This window comes from Lagopus leucura, unplaced genomic scaffold, assembly GCF_019238085.1.
Source record: "Lagopus leucura isolate 7727_CA_CO unplaced genomic scaffold, USGS_WTPT01 145-13_obj-0_obj, whole genome shotgun sequence".
NCBI classification, from domain to species: domain Eukaryota; kingdom Metazoa; phylum Chordata; class Aves; order Galliformes; family Phasianidae; genus Lagopus; species Lagopus leucura.
The window spans coordinates 4,780-23,412 of NW_024967421.1; the positions used below are offsets into that span (position 1 = coordinate 4,780).

Below are 18,633 nucleotides of genomic sequence, written 5' to 3' on the forward strand. Positions count from 1 at the left end.
CCTTCCCTTCCCTTCCCTTCCCTTCCCTTCCCTTCCCTTCCCTTCCCCACACTAATTGACTTGCTCCTGCCATTCAGTACCATGGCACTAGAAATCCTGTGCTCACACTGCTTTTTCCAGACTGTCCTGCTATGGAGCTTTCAAAGAAGTAGATAATATGGTGGAAAAACGCTTTTTCCTTTGAGCTGCCCTAAAGAAGACCCCCAGAGAGGTTGTTAGCATCTCAGCACCGCGGCGCTGGGGGGTGTTCTGCATTGCTGAAGCAGTGCTGCTTCCCTCTGCCTGTGACAGCTTCATTATTTCCAGTTATTCTTGGCCTTTTAGTAGAAATCTATGAGCAAGAAGCTGCGTTTGTAGCTTCAGGAGTAACAGAAGGTGACTTAATTACAGATCTCCAACTGACTCCACAAGGCATTGAAACCTCATCCGTGCTCATTTGTGTCCGACGGGTGCAAGTTGTGCTGATAACACCCCTCTCCCTCCTCGAGGGGAGCAAATGGAGCCTGTAATGTGTGCAATCTGGGGTTACCTCGACCCAAAAGCAGCAGCATGCACTCGGAGATAATCCTGCTCCCATGTGATGCGATGGATCTGTCCTAGCTCTGCTGACTGCTGCGTGATGGAAGGAAACAGGCAAATGTGGGGAGGGCTCAGCTGGAGTTTTTGGTGTTTTTCACTCACTTACCTGCAGTGGCTGTATGGGAGAGCCTGTGTCAGGCTGCATGGAGCACTGGATGCACACCTGGATGCACACTGCTGTCCTCAGCTCCTCAGGAAGCGAAGTACTTGGCACGTTAAAGATGCAAAGTAACAGAAAGGAGAGAAATTAAGAGAAGGAAGCAGCGTTGTTGTGATGCTAAATGAGATGTGAGGACGACTTTGTGCTGGGGTCTGTAGTTCTCTGCAGTCACAGTGCATTGACTGCTTCTTGCTTTATGCACCAAGTACAAAAGGGCTCAATTAGTGCTTTTTGTTGTAGTGCAAAGGGCTCTGCTGTTATTAAAATAAAACAAGAGGTGGAGTGGTTTGTGTGTGCTTGCCAGCTTGTAGTGTCCATGTAAAATCAGGTGCATAAAACAAATCTCTTCTGTTTTGCCATCAATTGACAGTTTTGTAAGGTTTTGACCTTAATTCTTGCATCAGCTAAGCGTCGCATTTCCTTGGCAGTGAATTTCCTCCTCCTTGCTGCTGCACAGCAGAGCTGGGGAGGACTTATGGTACCTCTCAGACACAAGGAGATTATCCTTGGAAACAGGTGTTGTTATTGGAGACAACTGAGTGATAGCTGCCCCTGTGCCCTTTCCAGTTATTCTGCTAATTATGCTGTTAATTTATACAGCACAATTTATGCAGCAAAATACAACATATACTTTATATATGGTCCAAATTTTTGTTTCCAACACACCCCAACGAGTTCTGCTCTATTTGTCTCTCCCAATAACAACCAGAAGCTGACGTGAGTGCAGCGATGCCCATCCTGAGCTGAGCGTGAGCTCAGGAAGAGAAACACAACTTCAAGCAGCCGCTGTGTTGAAGTGCACAGGGTTCCATTCTCCCTCCTGAGCTCTTTTCTGTGCTTTTCCAGCCCCAGTGGTAAGAAGTTCCGCAGCAAACCCCAGCTGGCTCGCTACCTGGGCAGCTCCATGGACCTGAGCACTTTTGATTTCCGCACGGGGAAAATGCTGATGAGTAAAATGAACAAGAACAGGCAGAGGATGCGCTACGACTGTTCCAACCAAGCCAAAGTAAGTCGTTCACCTTTGGGATTAAGTGAGGAGGCAGCACCGTGTGCATGGTGGGTACAAACAGCCATCATGAGCAGCATTTGTCCTTAGTCCTTTCCTACACCTCATAAATAGGTTGAGCACATAGCATGTCTGCATTCTCAGGAGCAAAGCCTGTCCCACAGCCCTTCCCAGATGAGCAGGGCAGATCTAAATGGCACAATTCCTGTGTAACTCAAGGTGCTGTGAAACCTCAGAGTTGTTAAGGTTGGAAAGACCACTGAGTTCATCTAGTCCAACCTGATGGTTATCAGTGCTGTCAGAAGTGAGTTTTGTTAAGAACTGAAGGTTTGTAGGAAAGAAGAGCGCTTGATTCCAGATATGTTGTTGTAATTCAGTAGTGGATGCCAGCAAATAAAACCAGAGAGGTCAGGATGGTTTCTGGATTCACAAACTGCTCTCTAAATCCCACATAACAGATTTTCCTAATTATTACTAACATTGTATCTAGGTTTAGTGACCCAAAGGTGGCTTGTCACATCAGAACGTAAAATCAATGTTCTGACTCCTAAATTCTGTCAAAATAGAAATAAAACTGTATGAATTAGATGAAGAGGGAAGGTGTGGTTGTGTTTGAGAAGCCTTAGGTGAGATCTGAGGGGTACTGTGTGCATGTTCAGCAGTCTCACTGCTACAGATCAGGCAGGTTTTCAAGTCCATGAGTGCTGCTGCTTTTGCACGCTGTGCCTCTTTATAGCTGCAGTGGTATTTTGGCAAATGTAAAATGTTTTATGGCATTTTCTGCTTCCTTTTTGTTTTGAAATGTTTAGGGCAAGCCTGATTTGAACACGGCGCTGCCCGTCAGACAGACGGCCTCCATCTTCAAACAGCCTGTCACAAAGATCACAAACCATCCCAGCAATAAGGTGAAGAGTGACCCACAGAAAGCTGTGGACCAACCCCGGCAGGTGAGGCCTGGAGCTCAGAGGCTGCTTTTCCAGAAGAATCATAGAATGGGTTGGGTTGGAAGAGACCTTAGGGATCATCAACCTCCAGACCCCCCTGCTGCAGGCAGGGCTGCCATCCTCCACATTCAGTACCAGCCCAGGCTGCCCAGGGCCCCATCCAACCTGGCCTTGAACGCCTCCAGGGATGGACGGGGCATCACAGCCTCTCTGGGCAGCTGTTCCAGCACCTCACCACTCTCATAGCGAAGAACTTCCCCCTGACATCCAACCTCAATCTCCCCTCCCTCAACTTCAAACCATTTCCCCTTGTCCTGCTGTTATCTCTCCTTTCCAAGAGTTGATTCCCCTCCTGTTTGCAGGCTCCCTTTAGGCACTGCAGGCTGCACTGAGGTCACCCTGCAGCTTCTTTTCTCCATGCTGAACAAGCCCAGTTCCCTCAGCCTGTCTTTGGAGGGGAGCTGCTCCAGCCCTCTGCTCATCTTTGTGGCCTCTTTTAGACCCTCTCCCACAGCTCCCTGTCTTGTATTGGGTGCCCCAGACCTGGATGCAGTACTGCATATGGTGCCTCATGAGGGCAGAGTAGAGAAGGACAGTCACCTCCCTGTCCCTGCTTCTGATGGAGCCCAGGATACCATTTGCTTTCCAAGCTGCGTGAGCACTGCTGGCTCAACGTTCACTTTCTCATCCACCAGGTCCTTCCCTGCAGAGCTAACTTGACTTTTGCTGCTGAGAAGTCCCAAAATAAAATGGCTGGAGTTTGTAACATTGGACAGAGAGCACAGTAATGCAAGATTACAGAAAGCTTAGGGTGCTCCCAGCTCTTAATTCAAGTCCTATCTACAAACTTGGAACTCATCACCATTTTAGTGCAGCTGTTACAAAATGTTCAAATTCTGTGTCTCAAGAAGTCCCTGTTCCTCTGTGGTGCTTGTGATGTGCTGCACAGGATGGTCCCCCTGCAGGTGGCTCTGTCATTGCTGGCTGTCTCCACCTCTTTGAATACAGTCAGAAATTCACTTGGAATGTCACTGTGACAAAGTTGCCTGTTGTTTTTCTTCTCATGCTGTATATTTGCCAGCAAGGAAACAAACCAATGGTAAAGGGAATCTTTCAGCTTAATTTTGTCAAGTGAAAGGATGCAAAGAGTGTGCTTGGACCAATGCAGCTTTGGAGCTGGGCATTGGTTCAAGTGAGGCTGGTGTGTTCAAAGCTGCCTTTGGAAGGCATTCTCAGTTCATTAGTGCTGCCCAGAGCTGACAGCCTGCTGCCTGCACAGAGCTCACACCAGGGTTTCTGTGAATCCTTTCCTGTTGTGAGCCTGTCTTTGTGCCTTTTGGAAACTAGAAGTTCAGCTTCATTAGTCTGTTCAGATGCTGTCAATGGTACCAATTAGCAGGATATCTTAGGCTCTTGCAGGTGTATCACACAAAGAGGAAAGCGATTTCATTAAAAATACCTTATAAAATACTCTTACATCTCACACTGAGGACTTGGTGCAAGCTTGAGAACTTACCTTAGTGAAATATGGTGGAGGATCTCTTTGAAATGGAGTGGTGGCTATGTTCTAAAGGCAGGCTGCTGGGTTTCTAACGTCGTTTCCTAAGGAGGAAGGGTGTGCGTTGGCAGTTCTGTTGCTCCTCCTGTAAGCCATCGTGTGCTGGTGTAAATTCCACCTGTTTGAAAATCACAGGTGAGAGAATAACCAGCCCCAATGTGTTTTGGCATTTGCAGTCCTCATTTCTCAGTTAGAAGCTCGTAACACGTGGATGCTGTCAGGCATGAAAGGAGGTGTGTGGCCTGCTTACCTGGGTAAAGTGGCTTCATTGCAAGAAAAAATGCATTTTGGCTGTTCGTTGATCATCCTTTTACAGGCAGATAGAGAGATGAAAGTGTACCCAGCTTTTCTGTCCATCTACCCACCAAACCACGGCTTCTCTTGCCTTTGAGTTTGAGGAGAACTTGTAATGCAGCGTTCAGGATGAGCTGGGATGGTTCTCATGAATGCCAGGAGAGGAGTGAAATAATGCTCAGATGAGTTCTGCATTCCTTAACTTCAGTTCTGTGGCATGTGAGAGAGAGAGCAGAAGAGTAAAGAAGCAGAGATGTTCTGCTCCTCGGGGGCAAAGCCCTCAAGGCAGTACATCAGGATGAGGTGTGGGATTGATGGGCAGCGAGGTTTGCTCCCTGCCTTCATGCATGGCAGAGCCCTGTCTGCACCAACTCCAACCTTTGCAGCAGTGCCCTGCCTGCTTCTGTAGCCAGCAAGTGTTGGCTGTGTCTGATTCCATTTCTTTCTGTGTACCAATCGATGCTTTCTTTCACGGCAGCTCTTCTGGGAGAAGAAATTAAGCGGGCTGAACGCTTTTGACATCGCAGAGGAGCTGGTGAAAACGATGGACCTGCCTAAAGGTTTACAAGGTAATCAGCCTGCCCTCAGCTCCGGTTCCAGCCATGATCCAGAGGTGCTGTGCTTGAGCTCTTCAGACCACTCTTCCTCCAGCAGCAGCTGTTGGTGCCCTGTGACCTCCCTTTGTCCTTAGGGGATACAGCAGCATAATGAGAGGAAGTGGCAAAGTTGCTTGACTTGTGTTTGTTTGTACTCCAGAAGCAGTGCCTGTTCAAACTGCTTCCACTCCCAGGCTGTGTTTCACGTGGCACAACGAGGGATGGATCTGGGGAGGGGGGGGAGTTGTGCAGGTGCTATGAAAACCATTCAGGCCTGAGATTTAGGTCATGCTGGCTTCCTAAATAACACCACCTGCTTTGCCATTAACGTTTCAGCAGTGCTTTCTGTTTGATCTGCTGCACGTCATGCAGTGCTGATTGTCACTTCTCTGCCTTGCAGGGGTTGGACCTGGTTGCACTGATGAGACCCTCCTGTCTGCCATCGCCAGTGCCCTGCACACCAGCACCATGCCCATCACTGGGCAGCTGTCTGCAGCCGTGGAGAAGAATCCTGGCGTGTGGCTCAACACTTCACAGCCACTTTGCAAAGCATTTATGGTGACTGATGAAGATATTAGGTATCAATCAGAGAAATACTGTCTTGAAAAGTTTTCCTCTAGTAGAACAGTGCTCTCTGTTCAGCGGCAAGCCAAATCCTCTGGTAGAGCATGGCTTTGAAAGTGTCTTTATCAGAAAAGCAGGAGAAAATCCTTGCATGAAGCAGCTCTCACACAGTCACGTACTTAAAGCACATTATTTTTTTAGTTGGACTGTGGTCAGTTACTCTGAGGTTTCAGGTTCGTGTTTGTTCTTCATATCAGTGTGTCTCCTTTAATTGACAAAGGTGTCTGAGTTTGAGTAATGTGGCTTAGGGCACCTCTCAAGAAATTGGATGCTTGGGAAAACACCAGATGTATTTTTCACCATTTTATCCTTCTGTGTCAGCACAGCACCAACCAAAAGCATCAACCACTGCTATGGCAGTGAACAAGGATGCAATTCGAGTGGCTGCAGCTTGCTTTCAACAAATCAGAGTTGGTCAGGTTCAGCTTTAAGCACCTGATAATGTCTTTGGTATATTCCTTTCTCAAACCTGAAATCACACTACTTCACATTCATTGACAGTGCATAAAAGCAGGAATTGTTTGGACTGTTCAGCTGGTCGATCTTTTTGAACTACAGGATGACATTTGTGGGGTGTGATTTAGGCATGAATGACCAGGAAAAGCAGTCTGTTTATAGCTTTCTGGTTTCCTGTGGCTGAGATGAAATAGGAATCCCAGGCACTGCAGTTTGTTGACCAATTCTTTACATTGCATTACGTGGCTTTGAGATAAAAGGAGCTGTAACGTTGAAATATTCAATGGAGAAATGGAGATGTTTCTTTCAACCTCGTTTTAATGCCAGGCTTTTTCTTTTTTAATGGTGCAGCTCTTGCTGAAGGCTCTTCCCAAGTCCTGCTTTTCTGCCTGGCCTTCTCTATGAGCAATCTTTCTTTTGCTTGAAGTAGCTTTGAGAATTAATGTCAATGTTGGTTGATTTGGGGGGCAGGAAGCAAGAGGAGCTGGTGCAGCAGGTGCGGAAGAGGCTGGAGGAAGCTCTGATGGCTGACATGCTGGCCCATGTAGAGGAGATAGCAAGAGATGGGGAAGCTCCTACAGAGAAAGAAGGAGGTGAGGAGGAAGGAGAAGATGAGGAGGAAGAAGAGGAACAGGATCATGACCAGGAAATGGAGAATGTATAGTCCAGGTAATGTGACAGCCTCCTTTCTCACAGCAGCTTACTGAAGAGTGCTTCACTGAAGGCAGAAATGTTTTCTGAGGGAACCCTGGCAAATGTTGACCAATGTTTGCTTTTAAGCACACGCTTTCACAGCGTGCTTTTCGTGCAGAAATCAAATATCTTGTTGACTGTGATGTCTGGTGAGTGTTTGCATTGTCATGAAGTGTTCTGGGCCTTAAGTTTGCCTCGGATGGAATGGCTGAATGTGTAACCAGGCTCTGAATGGCAGCACGTGAAGGATTCGATTATGAAAATGGATCAGTTCTTAAAAATGGATGCCTTGTGATGTCGTTTTGCACCCCCAGTTTATTTATTATGGCCTGTGACAGGCAGGAGGATCCTGCAGGGGGGCAGGACAGCTGATGCCTTATGGGCTCTGTTCTCTTCATGCTTTTCCAGCAAGCAGAATGTATCAGAGGGCACCTTTCTGGAAATTTGAAACACTTTTAGACATCAGAAAAGGGCAACCTGGCTAAGAGGGAAGTTGCTGAAATACTTTGTGGCAGGAATTTGTAAACTGAAAGCAACAGGAGAATGTAAAGTGTTCAGAATCTGAGAAGAACTCAATTGTTGCGTGCTGCCAGCTGCAGGGCTCACAGAAACGTGCCTTCAGTACTGAGCAGCCTTTGAAGTTAGCATCAGGAGCTGCTTCTCGTGTTCAAGTCGGTCTGACTTTCACTTGTGCAGTGGAGCTTTTTAAAGGTGCAGGTGGAATTTTGTTTTATTGTCTCGTAACCCAAAGTAGCTCTCAGTAATAAATTTTTGCTGTGTAGGAATGCAGAGTGGGGGGGGAAAAGGCACCTCGTGCAGCCAGATGGAAACAGAACTCGCTGGCTTTAAGTTTTGATCATTGTAGCCTGAGAAAGCAGTGAGCATTCTGTGGTAGGACAGCCAACAGCCTGGGTGCTGCATCGTGCAGATTCCAGTGGTGTGAGCCTGTCAGGCAGGAATCAGGAATGTGGAGGAAGGAAGGATCTTCAGGATGAACAGCAGAAGAAAAGAAAAACCCCTTTGGAGGGAGTGGCAGCTGCATTTCAGCATGAGATAGAATGAAGGACAATTCGTGTGAAGCTGGAAGGCTGGTTGTGATGTGAAATCTGTTCAGCATTTGGGAGATACCATCTTGCATCTGGGCTCTACATTTTCCTGGTTTACCACATGACTAGCAGTAGCTTTATTTGGACAGTGAATATCTCACATTCCTTTCTACTGCAGAGCTCTGGCCCAGCAGAGAACCATAACAAACTATCTGCTGAAGGTGAAAAACAGGAGATAAAGGAGTGGTGATGTTTTGGCAGTGGTGCTGCAAAGGCGGTGTCTCCTGACTTACCAGCTCTTCTTTTCTTTCTCTTCTAGGGAGTTCCATCTAAGAATTCCCAGAACAAACCCTACCAGCAGGGTCAGCACAACTATTTACAAAGCCAAGAGTGTCTGCAGAGTAACTTGCACCACCAGTCCAGCTGCAACTATGAGCATTTTGATGTACACTTCAGGAAAGCCAAGAAGCTGATGGTTCATTCATTGCTGGGTAGTTTGGAAGATGGAACTTGACTGAAGCTCTATTCCCCCTCCTTTTTGTTAAGGGGGAGGGCAACGGGGAAAACAAAAGCGGGAGGGAATAAAGGAATGCAAAACAGTGGGAGGGAATGTATTAGGAACCAAACTCCCTGTCCTTCTTAATTTGGTTTTGGTTTTGTGGGTCAGCAATAGGTGCTACGTTTTTTTTTTTCCAAGCTTTTCTATCCAAGTACCTTTAAGGATGACCCACGGAAACCATTTTCTCTCTGATGCAAGCGAGAGAGATGCCATTTCACTCCTTGGCTGCTCTGCTGTGGGCTACCTGTCTGTACCAGTCTGTACGGAGGTCATTTTATGTTGTGGATTGTCATTCCATGTGTCAATTCAGGTCAGTGAATTTCATTTTCCTCACAAGACCACATTGGTCTTGGCAGCGTAGTCTCAGAGATGAGCTGCCAGTGCCTCTTCCACCTGAGGTTTCGATGAGCAGGGGAAGTTACACATGAGGAACTGGTCAATGGCAATCTGGTTTTTTAGTGAGTTCCAACATCAAACCAAATGCACTACAGTGCACGTTTTTATATGGAGTTCTGGGTATGCCTCAGGCATAGCAGAACAGGTAAGATAAATATACCTGCTCAGTGGTATATTTTGCTTTGGTTTCTTCTGGTCAGAAGGACCTCAACTCAGAATGGGAGGATTCCTCATTTCTGACTGACAATGAGGAGGACTTCCTCTTTTCTCTTTTGGTGCCAAGAACCCTCACCTCTGTTTCTGTGTGTGTGGAGGGAAGGGAATCCATTCCAATAGGTGTTTCTACACATCTGCTTTCATGTGCAGTAATGTTCTGACCTCTTTCAAAAACAAGGCAAAAGGTTGATTTTTTTTTTCTATAATTGTTACCTTAAAAAAAAAAAGATCTAAAGCTTTTTATTAAGTATTAAACCTTTCTTATTTGCATGTGCAGTGAAGTGACCAGCATTTTTGTGTCCAAAAACTGAAATGATGTGAAACCTGCCTTAATGTGTTTATAAGTATTTGGCTTCACCGTGGGTACCTTGATTGATTCCTCAGTCTCTTCTAGTACAACTGTGAGCATTTGGGGGGAACTTGGGGCTAAAAAGGGCTTTATCTGGGGAGGGAGGATAGGGAGAGGGGAAGGAAGATGAGTGTATAGCTTGGAGAACATGTTGACTAGGTTGCAGAAGTTATTTTAGTCTTAGGGTATCCACTGCATAATGAATGCGTGGACGTCTCAGCTGAGAGTAACAGTATAAAGTGGTGGATTCAATATTGTGCCACTGACCACTTGTACAAGTTGTTGGTATCCCAAAACTTGGGGAAGAAAGTAGCTCCCAGAGCCTTTATTGTGTGAGGATGGTTAGCAGTCAGAGCGAGGGACCTTTGGGAGTAGTTTGCTTTAGTGATGTCCGTAGGGTTTAAAAGCTCCTCGAAAAAGATCCCATGCCAAAGCGACTGGTACTGTATTAACCTTTCTTAAAGATGTGAAGACACAAAATCCTTTTGCTATTGCTCATTTGGAGTACTGCAAGAAGACTGAAATTGTACTTTGCTGCTGCTGCACCAGGTATCGCACTGGGGGTCTTTACCTTCTACTGCAGCCAGCGAGGATGATTTTTCCTTTTTAAACAGTCTGTTACGGTTATTATTCTGTAAAACTGTCCTCTTGTAATTCATTGTGTTGAATTAAATGTTTCTCACAAAGTGGAGACTCTTCTCTTTTCCCTCGAGGCCCTGATTGGAGTCTGTGTGCCGCGTTCCAGGTATGTGGGCAGGGAGATGTTCACATCTTCGTTGGGCTCTGCTCTGAGCTTTGGATCTCAGTGTTTGAGATCCATAAGAGGAGGAGAAGAGTGACACTGTGGAAGGCTGCTGAGTCCTGCATCCTCACCAAGCAGCTGCTGAGATGTGTTTTGGGCTGGATTTGAGCTCTAGAAGTCTGCAGCCCACCCTGGAGGGGCTCTTATGACCGGGTTCTGGTGCTATTTTGATGGGGTTTATTGTAAACTTCTGCTACCTAGTGATGCCTCTGCTTCTATTCAAACGGAAATGCATTTTAAGCCTACATGGCACCACAACGCAGGCCACTGAGAAGCTGATAGCACCAAAGATTAAGAAGAACAAATTAAGCAGTTCAAATTGCTGCCAACTGGTTCGTCAAATCAAAAGCCTATGTATGTTTGCATTCATATGGAGGGAGCTGATTGCTCAGAGTACCAGAAAAGGAGGACAGGAGATCCAAAGGAACTTAACTAACATTACCTGCTTGCTGAAACGGGTGAGTAAATGAACGTTCCTTGGAAAGGAGCTTGCTGGCTTTCTCACATTGCTGCTCTGATGACTGAGTTTCTCATTTGCAGCCATGGTGGAGGGGCACACGGTGAGCTGCCTGCCTTCTGCACATCCCCAAGATGGAGAGAGCGTCGTTACTGAGGTGTATCTTCTGAAGCAGTGAATAAGCAAAGAAAACCTGCAAGAAAAGTAACTGAATGATGTTAAGGCAGAATAGATTAGGCTTAGGTGTGTCCTGTGCAAGGTTTGCAATGATAGACTGCTTTGCTCATCTGAAATGATGGTGCCAAGCTTTGTCAGTGGTCATCTTCACTGAGAAGTCAGGAGTCTGCCCTGTGCAGCTGCAACCGTGCAGCTTTTTCTGCAGATGCCATCACACTGCTGAGCTCCCAAAAGCCATTCCAGCCCTGTGCTGTGCTCCTCACGATGGTTCGTGTCCCACCTGGGGGCAGCAGCCTGCTCAGTGGCAGGGAGCACTGCTTGGAGGAGAGGTTTGACAGTTTTGCAGTTTTACTCGGCAAAAAATGGCAGTGAAATCACCAATTTGCACAGATGTTGGTACGGTTTAAGCCTGCAGAGCTCTTGGTGGTGGCTCTGCCTGAAAGCCAGCTCCCATCTGAAGCCCAACTTGCTTGGCTGCCTGTTGAGCAAGACAAGGGAGGAGTTTTCTTGCTTGTAAACTGAGCATATTAGGAAGAGAAAACAGGCATGAGAGGCACAGCTGGGTTGCTACTGTGGGCATGGTAAACCCAGCACGTGGAGCCTTTTGTTCCATCTCTCCCATGGCTTCCTAGCAGGGATACTGCAGCAAAAAGGTTTGATGTGAGAGTTCACTGATAAATGCACGCTCTTGTTCTGCTTCCTGGGTGAGAGGAGGAGCTGGAATGAACTTGGCAAATCAGAAACACGTGTTTCCATCAGCGAGGCACGTTTGGGAGCTGGAAGCAATTCGCTTTGTGCCAACCAGGCTGCTGAATGGAAGCTTTTCAGCAGTGGCAGTTTATCAGCTGCTGGTGGAGGGAATTGTGCTTCTCTACAGCTCTGGCAGGCTGTCCTCCTGCTCCTTTCTATAAACTAAGGAAATGTTGAATGGGGAGCGTCAGTAAAGGTGAAAGGGGGGAAAAAAGGACGTGTATTTTGCAGCTGTCTTGCTGAAAGCTAATCTCTCCCAGGCTGACAGCAGTGTGAGCAGCAGAGGGAAGAGGCAGCGCGCTGTGCTGATAAAGTTTCCTTGGTCAGATGAGTTTTGGTGCTGGTCCTGTGCAAGGTGCCTGGCTGCAAAAAGGCCCTCCCCATCTTTCCTACGTGCTCAGCTTCCCTCTGAGCCTTCCTGCTTCCTTTGTTCATTTCTGTTATTCGCTCCCACTCTTTACTACTTTGCTGGAGGTGGTAGAGCAGAACATAGGAAAGGACAACCCATCTCCAAGCACCTGAATCGCATCCTTTTGGTCTTGCTTTAAAAAGAGCCTGTTCCACATAGGCTGATGCTCAAGAAGGTAGGATGACGTGTTCAGAGGGCACGGGGCAAACGAGGAGAGAGGGTGGGATCCTACAAAGTCAGGGTTTTTAGGATTAACAATCCAGTCAGCCCTATTATTTGGGATTGCATGCAGACGTAAGACCAAACTCCAGGAGTCAGGATGCCCATGGAAATCTTTGGATCGTATCGTGCCCAAGAGCTGCAGTTATCCCCTATCACATGAAGTGCTGCTGTCACACACAGCACAAACTTATCAGACCCACGATATGTAGCACAGCTCCCTGCTGTGAACAGAATGGAGCATCCTGGGTTGGATGCAGCGAGCTGAAAGCTCAGGTTTGCCCTCAGATTATCAGAGATGAGCCGTGTTGGCCTTGAACTGCTGAGGGCAAAGCGTTGCCCTTTTGTTTAACCCCACGACCAGCTGCTGTGCGTGAGAGCAGCACAGAGCAGCGTTTGCTAAATGCTGATCTGCAGTCATAACATCTTGAACTCCAGCACGACCTGCCAAATGGCATTGGAGATGATTGCCAGGGTTACGGGCTGGCTTTGTAATTGAGTATTGATGCTACAGATACGGTGCCAGCGGCTGCTCGCGAGTTTTATTTACCAAGCAAGGCAAGCCGTCGTCTAATTCATTCAATTAATCTCTTAATGTTTAGTGCATTCTTCGTACCATGCAGAGTCACAAAGGGAAATGCTTGGAGATCGTGCAGAACTGGAATAGTAGGGCAGTGAGTGACCTCTATGTGGTTTGTCTCTAGCGGCAGAGCTCAGGAACTGCTCGGCTGAGGAGAGCTGTATTTGTTTGCATGGACAAAGTACAGCTCTTGTGATGAATAGGCCCCGAGTTTGGGCTTTCTGAAGGAAATTAGGAAGTTATTACTCAGGTTTGCTTGTGATTTGAGTAGTTTTACGTCCCGGATCAGCCTGTGAAGCAGATTTGACTGGGATGCAGCGATCTGAAGGGCTGTAAAACTTGAAAGCTTGGTTTACAGTCGTTTATTTTTCGTGCTTTTATCTGACGTGCAATTAATCCATAGTTTTGCATCAAGTGCTGCTCCACAACTTCTGAGAAGTCGTTACCTGGAAGCTGCATCCTTCATTAATCTCACACATGGCAGATGTGTGCTCATAGCTTCCCCCCCAGTGCCTTCTTCATGCACTGCTGCAGCAGGAGGGAAAGTTTTGGTGGCGATGCTGGCAGGTAACAGAAGAGATGTGCTCAGATCTTACACTGCACAGAATGCATCCCTGCGTGCTTGGGGTCAGCACAGTGTGTGTTCCCAGGGCCTTCTTCCACGCCGCGCTGACATTGAGCCTCCTCACCTCCATCCCCATCCATCTGTTGTTCCCTCCGTCAGCGACTTTGTGAGATGATTGATCTCAGACTTAGGTCATTTTTCCAAGTTGCAGATCTTGTCAATCTGTCTGGCTCCACCTACATGCAGTGATTCAGCTCCTGATGTGCTGAAATATTCCCCTAAGCCTTCCCACACACCACCGAGGGCTTTTTTTATAGTTCTTCTCCAGGCTGCACCCCCTCTCCTGCGCTGTGCTCAAAGCATGGATTCTTTGCATGACGTTTGCATGATTTCTTTTGCTTGGGGGGCGGTGCAGAAAGTCAAGTTGGAGCTCCTGAAGACTTAGAAGAGCCACTGCGAAACACACTCCCCACCTAAATGCTGCATCCTGTGTATCACATTTGGCTAATGTGCTGCGATTAAAGGAACTGGAGACAAGTGTGGGTTTGTTTTTTTTTCTCCCCTCCCTGTATGTTCAGGTATCCTCTCTTTAGGGCTTGGTCTTTGTAACAGCATAAATATTCTAGCTAGGGCGTTGCAAGTTCTGCATTTGCACACTTGACCTGAAATAGAAGAGGCTGTCTCAGAATCATGGAGGGAGTTTACACTTGCATAGCTATGGTGGCAATAATAACTTTGCTGTAGTTATATTGATCTATTTCCACATCCAGAAAATGGCTTAATGTGCTGCTACACCTCTGCTTTGCTTCAGTTCAGCGTTCTGAACTCCCTGTATGCATGCAGGGAATGGCTTTGGTCTGAGGATGCTCAGCTGAGGACGGTGCCAGCACAGTGCTGGGCCCTCTTTCCACAGCGACTGCAGCCGACAAAGGGCTGTGCTGGAAGCTCAGCTGAGAGCTTTGTGACCCACAGCATCTCTGAGGGCAGCTCCTCAACTTGGGGCTGCTTGGCAAATGGCTACAGAGCAGCAGCAGAGGGAATCGGGAATGAGCCCTGATAGGAAACGGGGAAACCAGAAGCAAGCATCGTGTGGGTGGGCTTGGAAGCAGCAGCACCAGCCTCCTCCTTTTGATTGTGTTCAGGGAAGTTGGATCTTAGGATCGCAGCATCGTTAGGGCTGGAAAAGACCTCCAAGGTGACCAAACCCAGCCTGTCCCACTGACTGCCCCCAAGTGCTGCTCCTCCACTGTTGCTCTTCACTGTGGCGGTGGAGTTTTTGGTAGGCAAGTGGAGTTAAGCTAAAGAATTTGTCTAATTTATGTAATCTGTGTTCTCTGTTAATGAAGCCAAGTCTTTTAAGGACTTGCTAATTACACAGGTTAAAAAAGAAGGTAACTTAGGGTCGCGAGTGAAATTAAGAAGCGAAGGAAAGAAGAAAGCATGAGCTACTTCTGAAAATGGAACAGAGCACAGGCATAACATCTAGAAACCAGTTTAGCCAAAAAAAAAGAAACACCAAACCGCTTTAAATAAGAGCTGGCACTTTCCTAGGTGTTGTGGGACGTGACGCAGTGATTTCCAGAAAGGGCTGAGAGCACAGCGTGGGCAAAAGTGACAGAGTTTGGAGCTGCTGTTGCAGTTGCTGGGGTGACTTGGGGAGCCCGTGCACAGCATTTCTTATGGAGCTTCGCCGTGGCGTCGGTTCAGGCTGCACAGAACCACAAAGGATGGAAAAGACCTCTGAGAACTCCAACCTGTGTCCCTGAGTGCCGCATCTCCACCGTTCTTGACCACCTCCAGGAGTTTTTTTGGTGGGGGTTTTGTTGGGTTTTGGTTGTTATTTTTTGACAATCTGGAAATAGGAGAAGCTTGGAATGGAGAGGTTGCGCCGCTCCGTCGCAAGTAATGGAAAAGCCACTATTTTTAGTGGTTTGCTGGGGGTGATTCAGCTTACTAAGTGAAATATTTTGGGAAGTGTGAGGAGGAGATGTCTCGCAGTCAGGTCTGCTTTTGCCACATCTGCCCTTAGCGGAGAACTGCAGCAGATGTGAGCTGCTCCCATCCAACCCAGAGCCCTGCAGCGCTCAGCAGCTCATGGCATGGGATGGGAAGGTGCAGTGAGCACAGGGCAGGTGGGGATGAGCACAAACTGATGGTGAGATGGTGATAAGAAGCAGTGCAGCATGCAGAACCAGCAGCTCAGAGCTCAGCACCGGGATGTAACCGAGAGGAGAGGAGCAAGCGAGGCATTGCATGAAGCATTGCAGCAGCTGCCAACTAAACAGAATGGAAAGGAAGAGGCAGCTCCTGCTGGCTGTTATCTTGTCGGGTAGATGATGGAGAAGTTTAAGGGGATCATCACAAGGATGGGCTGAAAGTCCCTCCCCGTGGATCAGACCTTGGGAGCACAAGGGCAGAGCTGGTGCTGCTTGTTTGGCCGCTGACCCGCAGGAGTTAATGTTTACTGGGATGTGTGCAGGGCAAACAGGGAGGGGGGTTCTGAGGTGGGGGTTTCTGAGCCTGGCACTGAGGGTTCTTGGAGTTGAAAACAATCCCAATGGCTGAACTGGTTCCATAGGCAGGGATGGGGGTGAGAGAACGGTGTGAAAGTGGCAAAAATAAAGGTTGAGAATTGGGCCTGTGGACTTTGAGCAGGATGGGGTGGGTATCTGAGGCAGTGGGTGAGCTAATAACAGATCTTGATAGCGTTTGGGTGAGTGAGTGTGCAGTCACTGCCAGGAAGAGCTGGGAATGCCCTGCAGGGCCTGGCCCAGGTGGTGCAGATGAATGAGGGGTGAATGCAGGGATGCACAGCTGGGGAGGGCCTGCAGCATAGAGGGGAGAATGGGTGAATCCCCATCGTGGGTCTGGGGGCTGCAAACTGCTGGGGCTGCAGGGGGAGGAGACAGCGGTGGGGTTGGAAGGGTTCTTAATGGTCGTAGAAATATGGAATCACAGCATGGCTGGGCTGTGTTGGAAATATCCAAATCATTTTCCAGGACGGGATCTCTGATAAAGCAGATTTTATTTGCAATTGCAGTGTTGGGCCTCCTGCAAGCAGGAGAGCCCCCAGAAAACAGGGTTACATCTCTTATTCCCTATTCCTCAACGCTGATCTCTTTCTCCCCTGGCTTTTCATTGGCCGAGTACTTTAGGTTCACAATCTTCTTGACGCTTCACTAAACATGGAAACACTGGACAAACATAAGTTTTTGTTGCCTAAGCGTAAATCAGGAGTTAATTAATTAACTTATTCCACATTTGATCGTTATTTTGCGGATATCTGATTGTCCTTTCCACAAAGATAAGCTGGGGAGAAGGAGGGGAGCCATCTTGGTGCCTGCCTGTCACAGAATCACAGAACGGCCAGGGTTAGAAGGGACCTCAAGGATCACGAATCTCCAACCCCCTGCCACATGCAGGGCCACCAACCTCCACGTTTCATACCAGACCTATTGCCCTTTTTAATATCAAATGCAGAAACAACATTCCATTCCCACAGCTGGAATGGAGCTCCCAGCCCCGTATCAGCGCCATGGGCTGCCTCACAGTCTTGGGATGGGGCACCCACCACCTTTTGGGTGAAAGATGCCCCCCCCTCACCCCCAGGATCTGATCTACTTCTTCCCCATTAGTAACAAGACGAGGAGGAATGGATTTAAACCACGTGGTGTTGATTTCTCTTTCTTTAGGTCAGAACTGGGTTGGGGAGGGGGGTGGAAGCCTCAGCCCTGGGGGGATCCAAGGAGCCCAGAGATGCTGTACAGCATCTCTGAGCTCCTTGAACCCCCCAGGGGTTGATAGTATGGTTGTAAATGAGTGCTTGGGATAGGGGAGCATCTCCCCTATGAAGACAGGCTGAGGGAGCTGGGCTTGTTCAGCATGGAGAAAAGAAGGCTGTGGGGTGACCTCAGTGCAGCCTTCAGTACCAAAAGGGAGGGGAATCAACTCTTGGAAAGGGTTGATAACAGCAGGACAAGGGGAAATGGTTTGAAGTTGAGGGAGGGGAGATTTAGATTGGATGTCAGGGGGAAGTTCTTTGCTATGAGAGTGGTGAGGTGCTGGAACAGCTGCCCAGAGAGGCTGTGATGCCCCGTCCATCCCTGGAGGCGTTCAAGGCCAGGTTGGATGGGGCCCTGGGCAGCCTGGGCTGGTACTGAATGTGGAGGTTGGTGGCTCTGCGTGTGGCAGGGGGTGGAGCTTCATGACCCTTGAGGTCCCTTCCAACCCTGGCCGTTCTGTGGTTCTGATTATGATAAAAACACACAAAGGAAACGGAGACGCCGACTCCATCCTACAGCTCCCCCCTCCCCCACCCGCTCTCTCGCTTCCCGCCAGGATGGGAGGGTGGAAAAGTGGGCGTGGTCACGGAAGTAGATGGGCGGGGCTTAACGCCGTAACCACGCCTCACTTCCTGTTGGCTACCGCGCATGCGCGCCGCCGGGTGCGGCCCATTGTCGGGGCGGGCTGACGTCGAAAGGGGAGGGGGGAGGGGGGGGGCGGGGCCGGACGGGGGGGGGGCGGGGGGGGGGGGGGGGGGGAGGCGGCGTGCGGCGGGCACCGGGCACCGCCACCGCCCCGCAAAGCACCGCACAGCACCGCCATGCCCGGCTCCATCTATCAACCCGACGGAGGCGAGGCTGGTCGAGCCCCCCCTCGTTGTTTAGCTTTATTAAATCCTCCTCCAACCCCACCGTCGATCGTAAGCACCGGGCAGGAACCGGAGACCGAAACGGAGAGGAGGGAGGGGCCGTCTCAAACGCAAGAAGAAGCTTTGAGATTCGCCTTGGATCAATTATCGTTATTGGGTTTGGAGGAAACGACCGAACCGGGGGGGGGGAGGAGGAGGAGGAGGAGGAGGAGGAGGAGGGGGTGGGGAAGCGGAACCGGAGCCCCCCGGGAACAACCCGACTCTTCCCGGTACCTCTTCTTCACCACCACCACCACCATCATCATCATCATCATCATCATCATCATCCGTTTTCGGCAACTTCGCACCGAACCACCACCACCACCACCACCACCACCACCACCTCCCCCCTCTTTTAACCGACCAGATGAACATCCTCGGGAATAGGAAAAAAAGCGTCAATATGACCGAATGCGTTCCCGTTCCCAGCTCCGAACACGTCGCTGAAATCGTGGGCCGTCAAGGTAAATGTGTTTTCTTTGTGTGTTTTTAGCCCTATCCCAACCCA

The 18,633-nt window shown here is 48.7% G+C and overlaps 1 protein-coding gene across 1 annotated transcript in view; it reads left to right on the top strand.

Annotated features, from left to right (window-relative positions):
- The window catches only part of MBD3 (methyl-CpG binding domain protein 3), a 14,484-nt gene extending 4,322 nt beyond the window's left edge, over positions 1-10,162 (top strand). The window contains exons 3-8 of the mRNA XM_042893815.1: positions 1,586-1,745; positions 2,555-2,692; positions 5,020-5,110; positions 5,538-5,715; positions 6,689-6,886; positions 8,276-10,162. Coding sequence (XP_042749749.1) covers positions 1,586-1,745; positions 2,555-2,692; positions 5,020-5,110; positions 5,538-5,715; positions 6,689-6,881 — 760 coding nt within the window. The 3' untranslated portion in view covers positions 6,882-6,886; positions 8,276-10,162. The remainder of the gene's footprint in view (positions 1-1,585; positions 1,746-2,554; positions 2,693-5,019; positions 5,111-5,537; positions 5,716-6,688; positions 6,887-8,275) is intronic.
- The last annotated feature ends 8,471 nt before the right edge of the window (positions 10,163-18,633 follow it).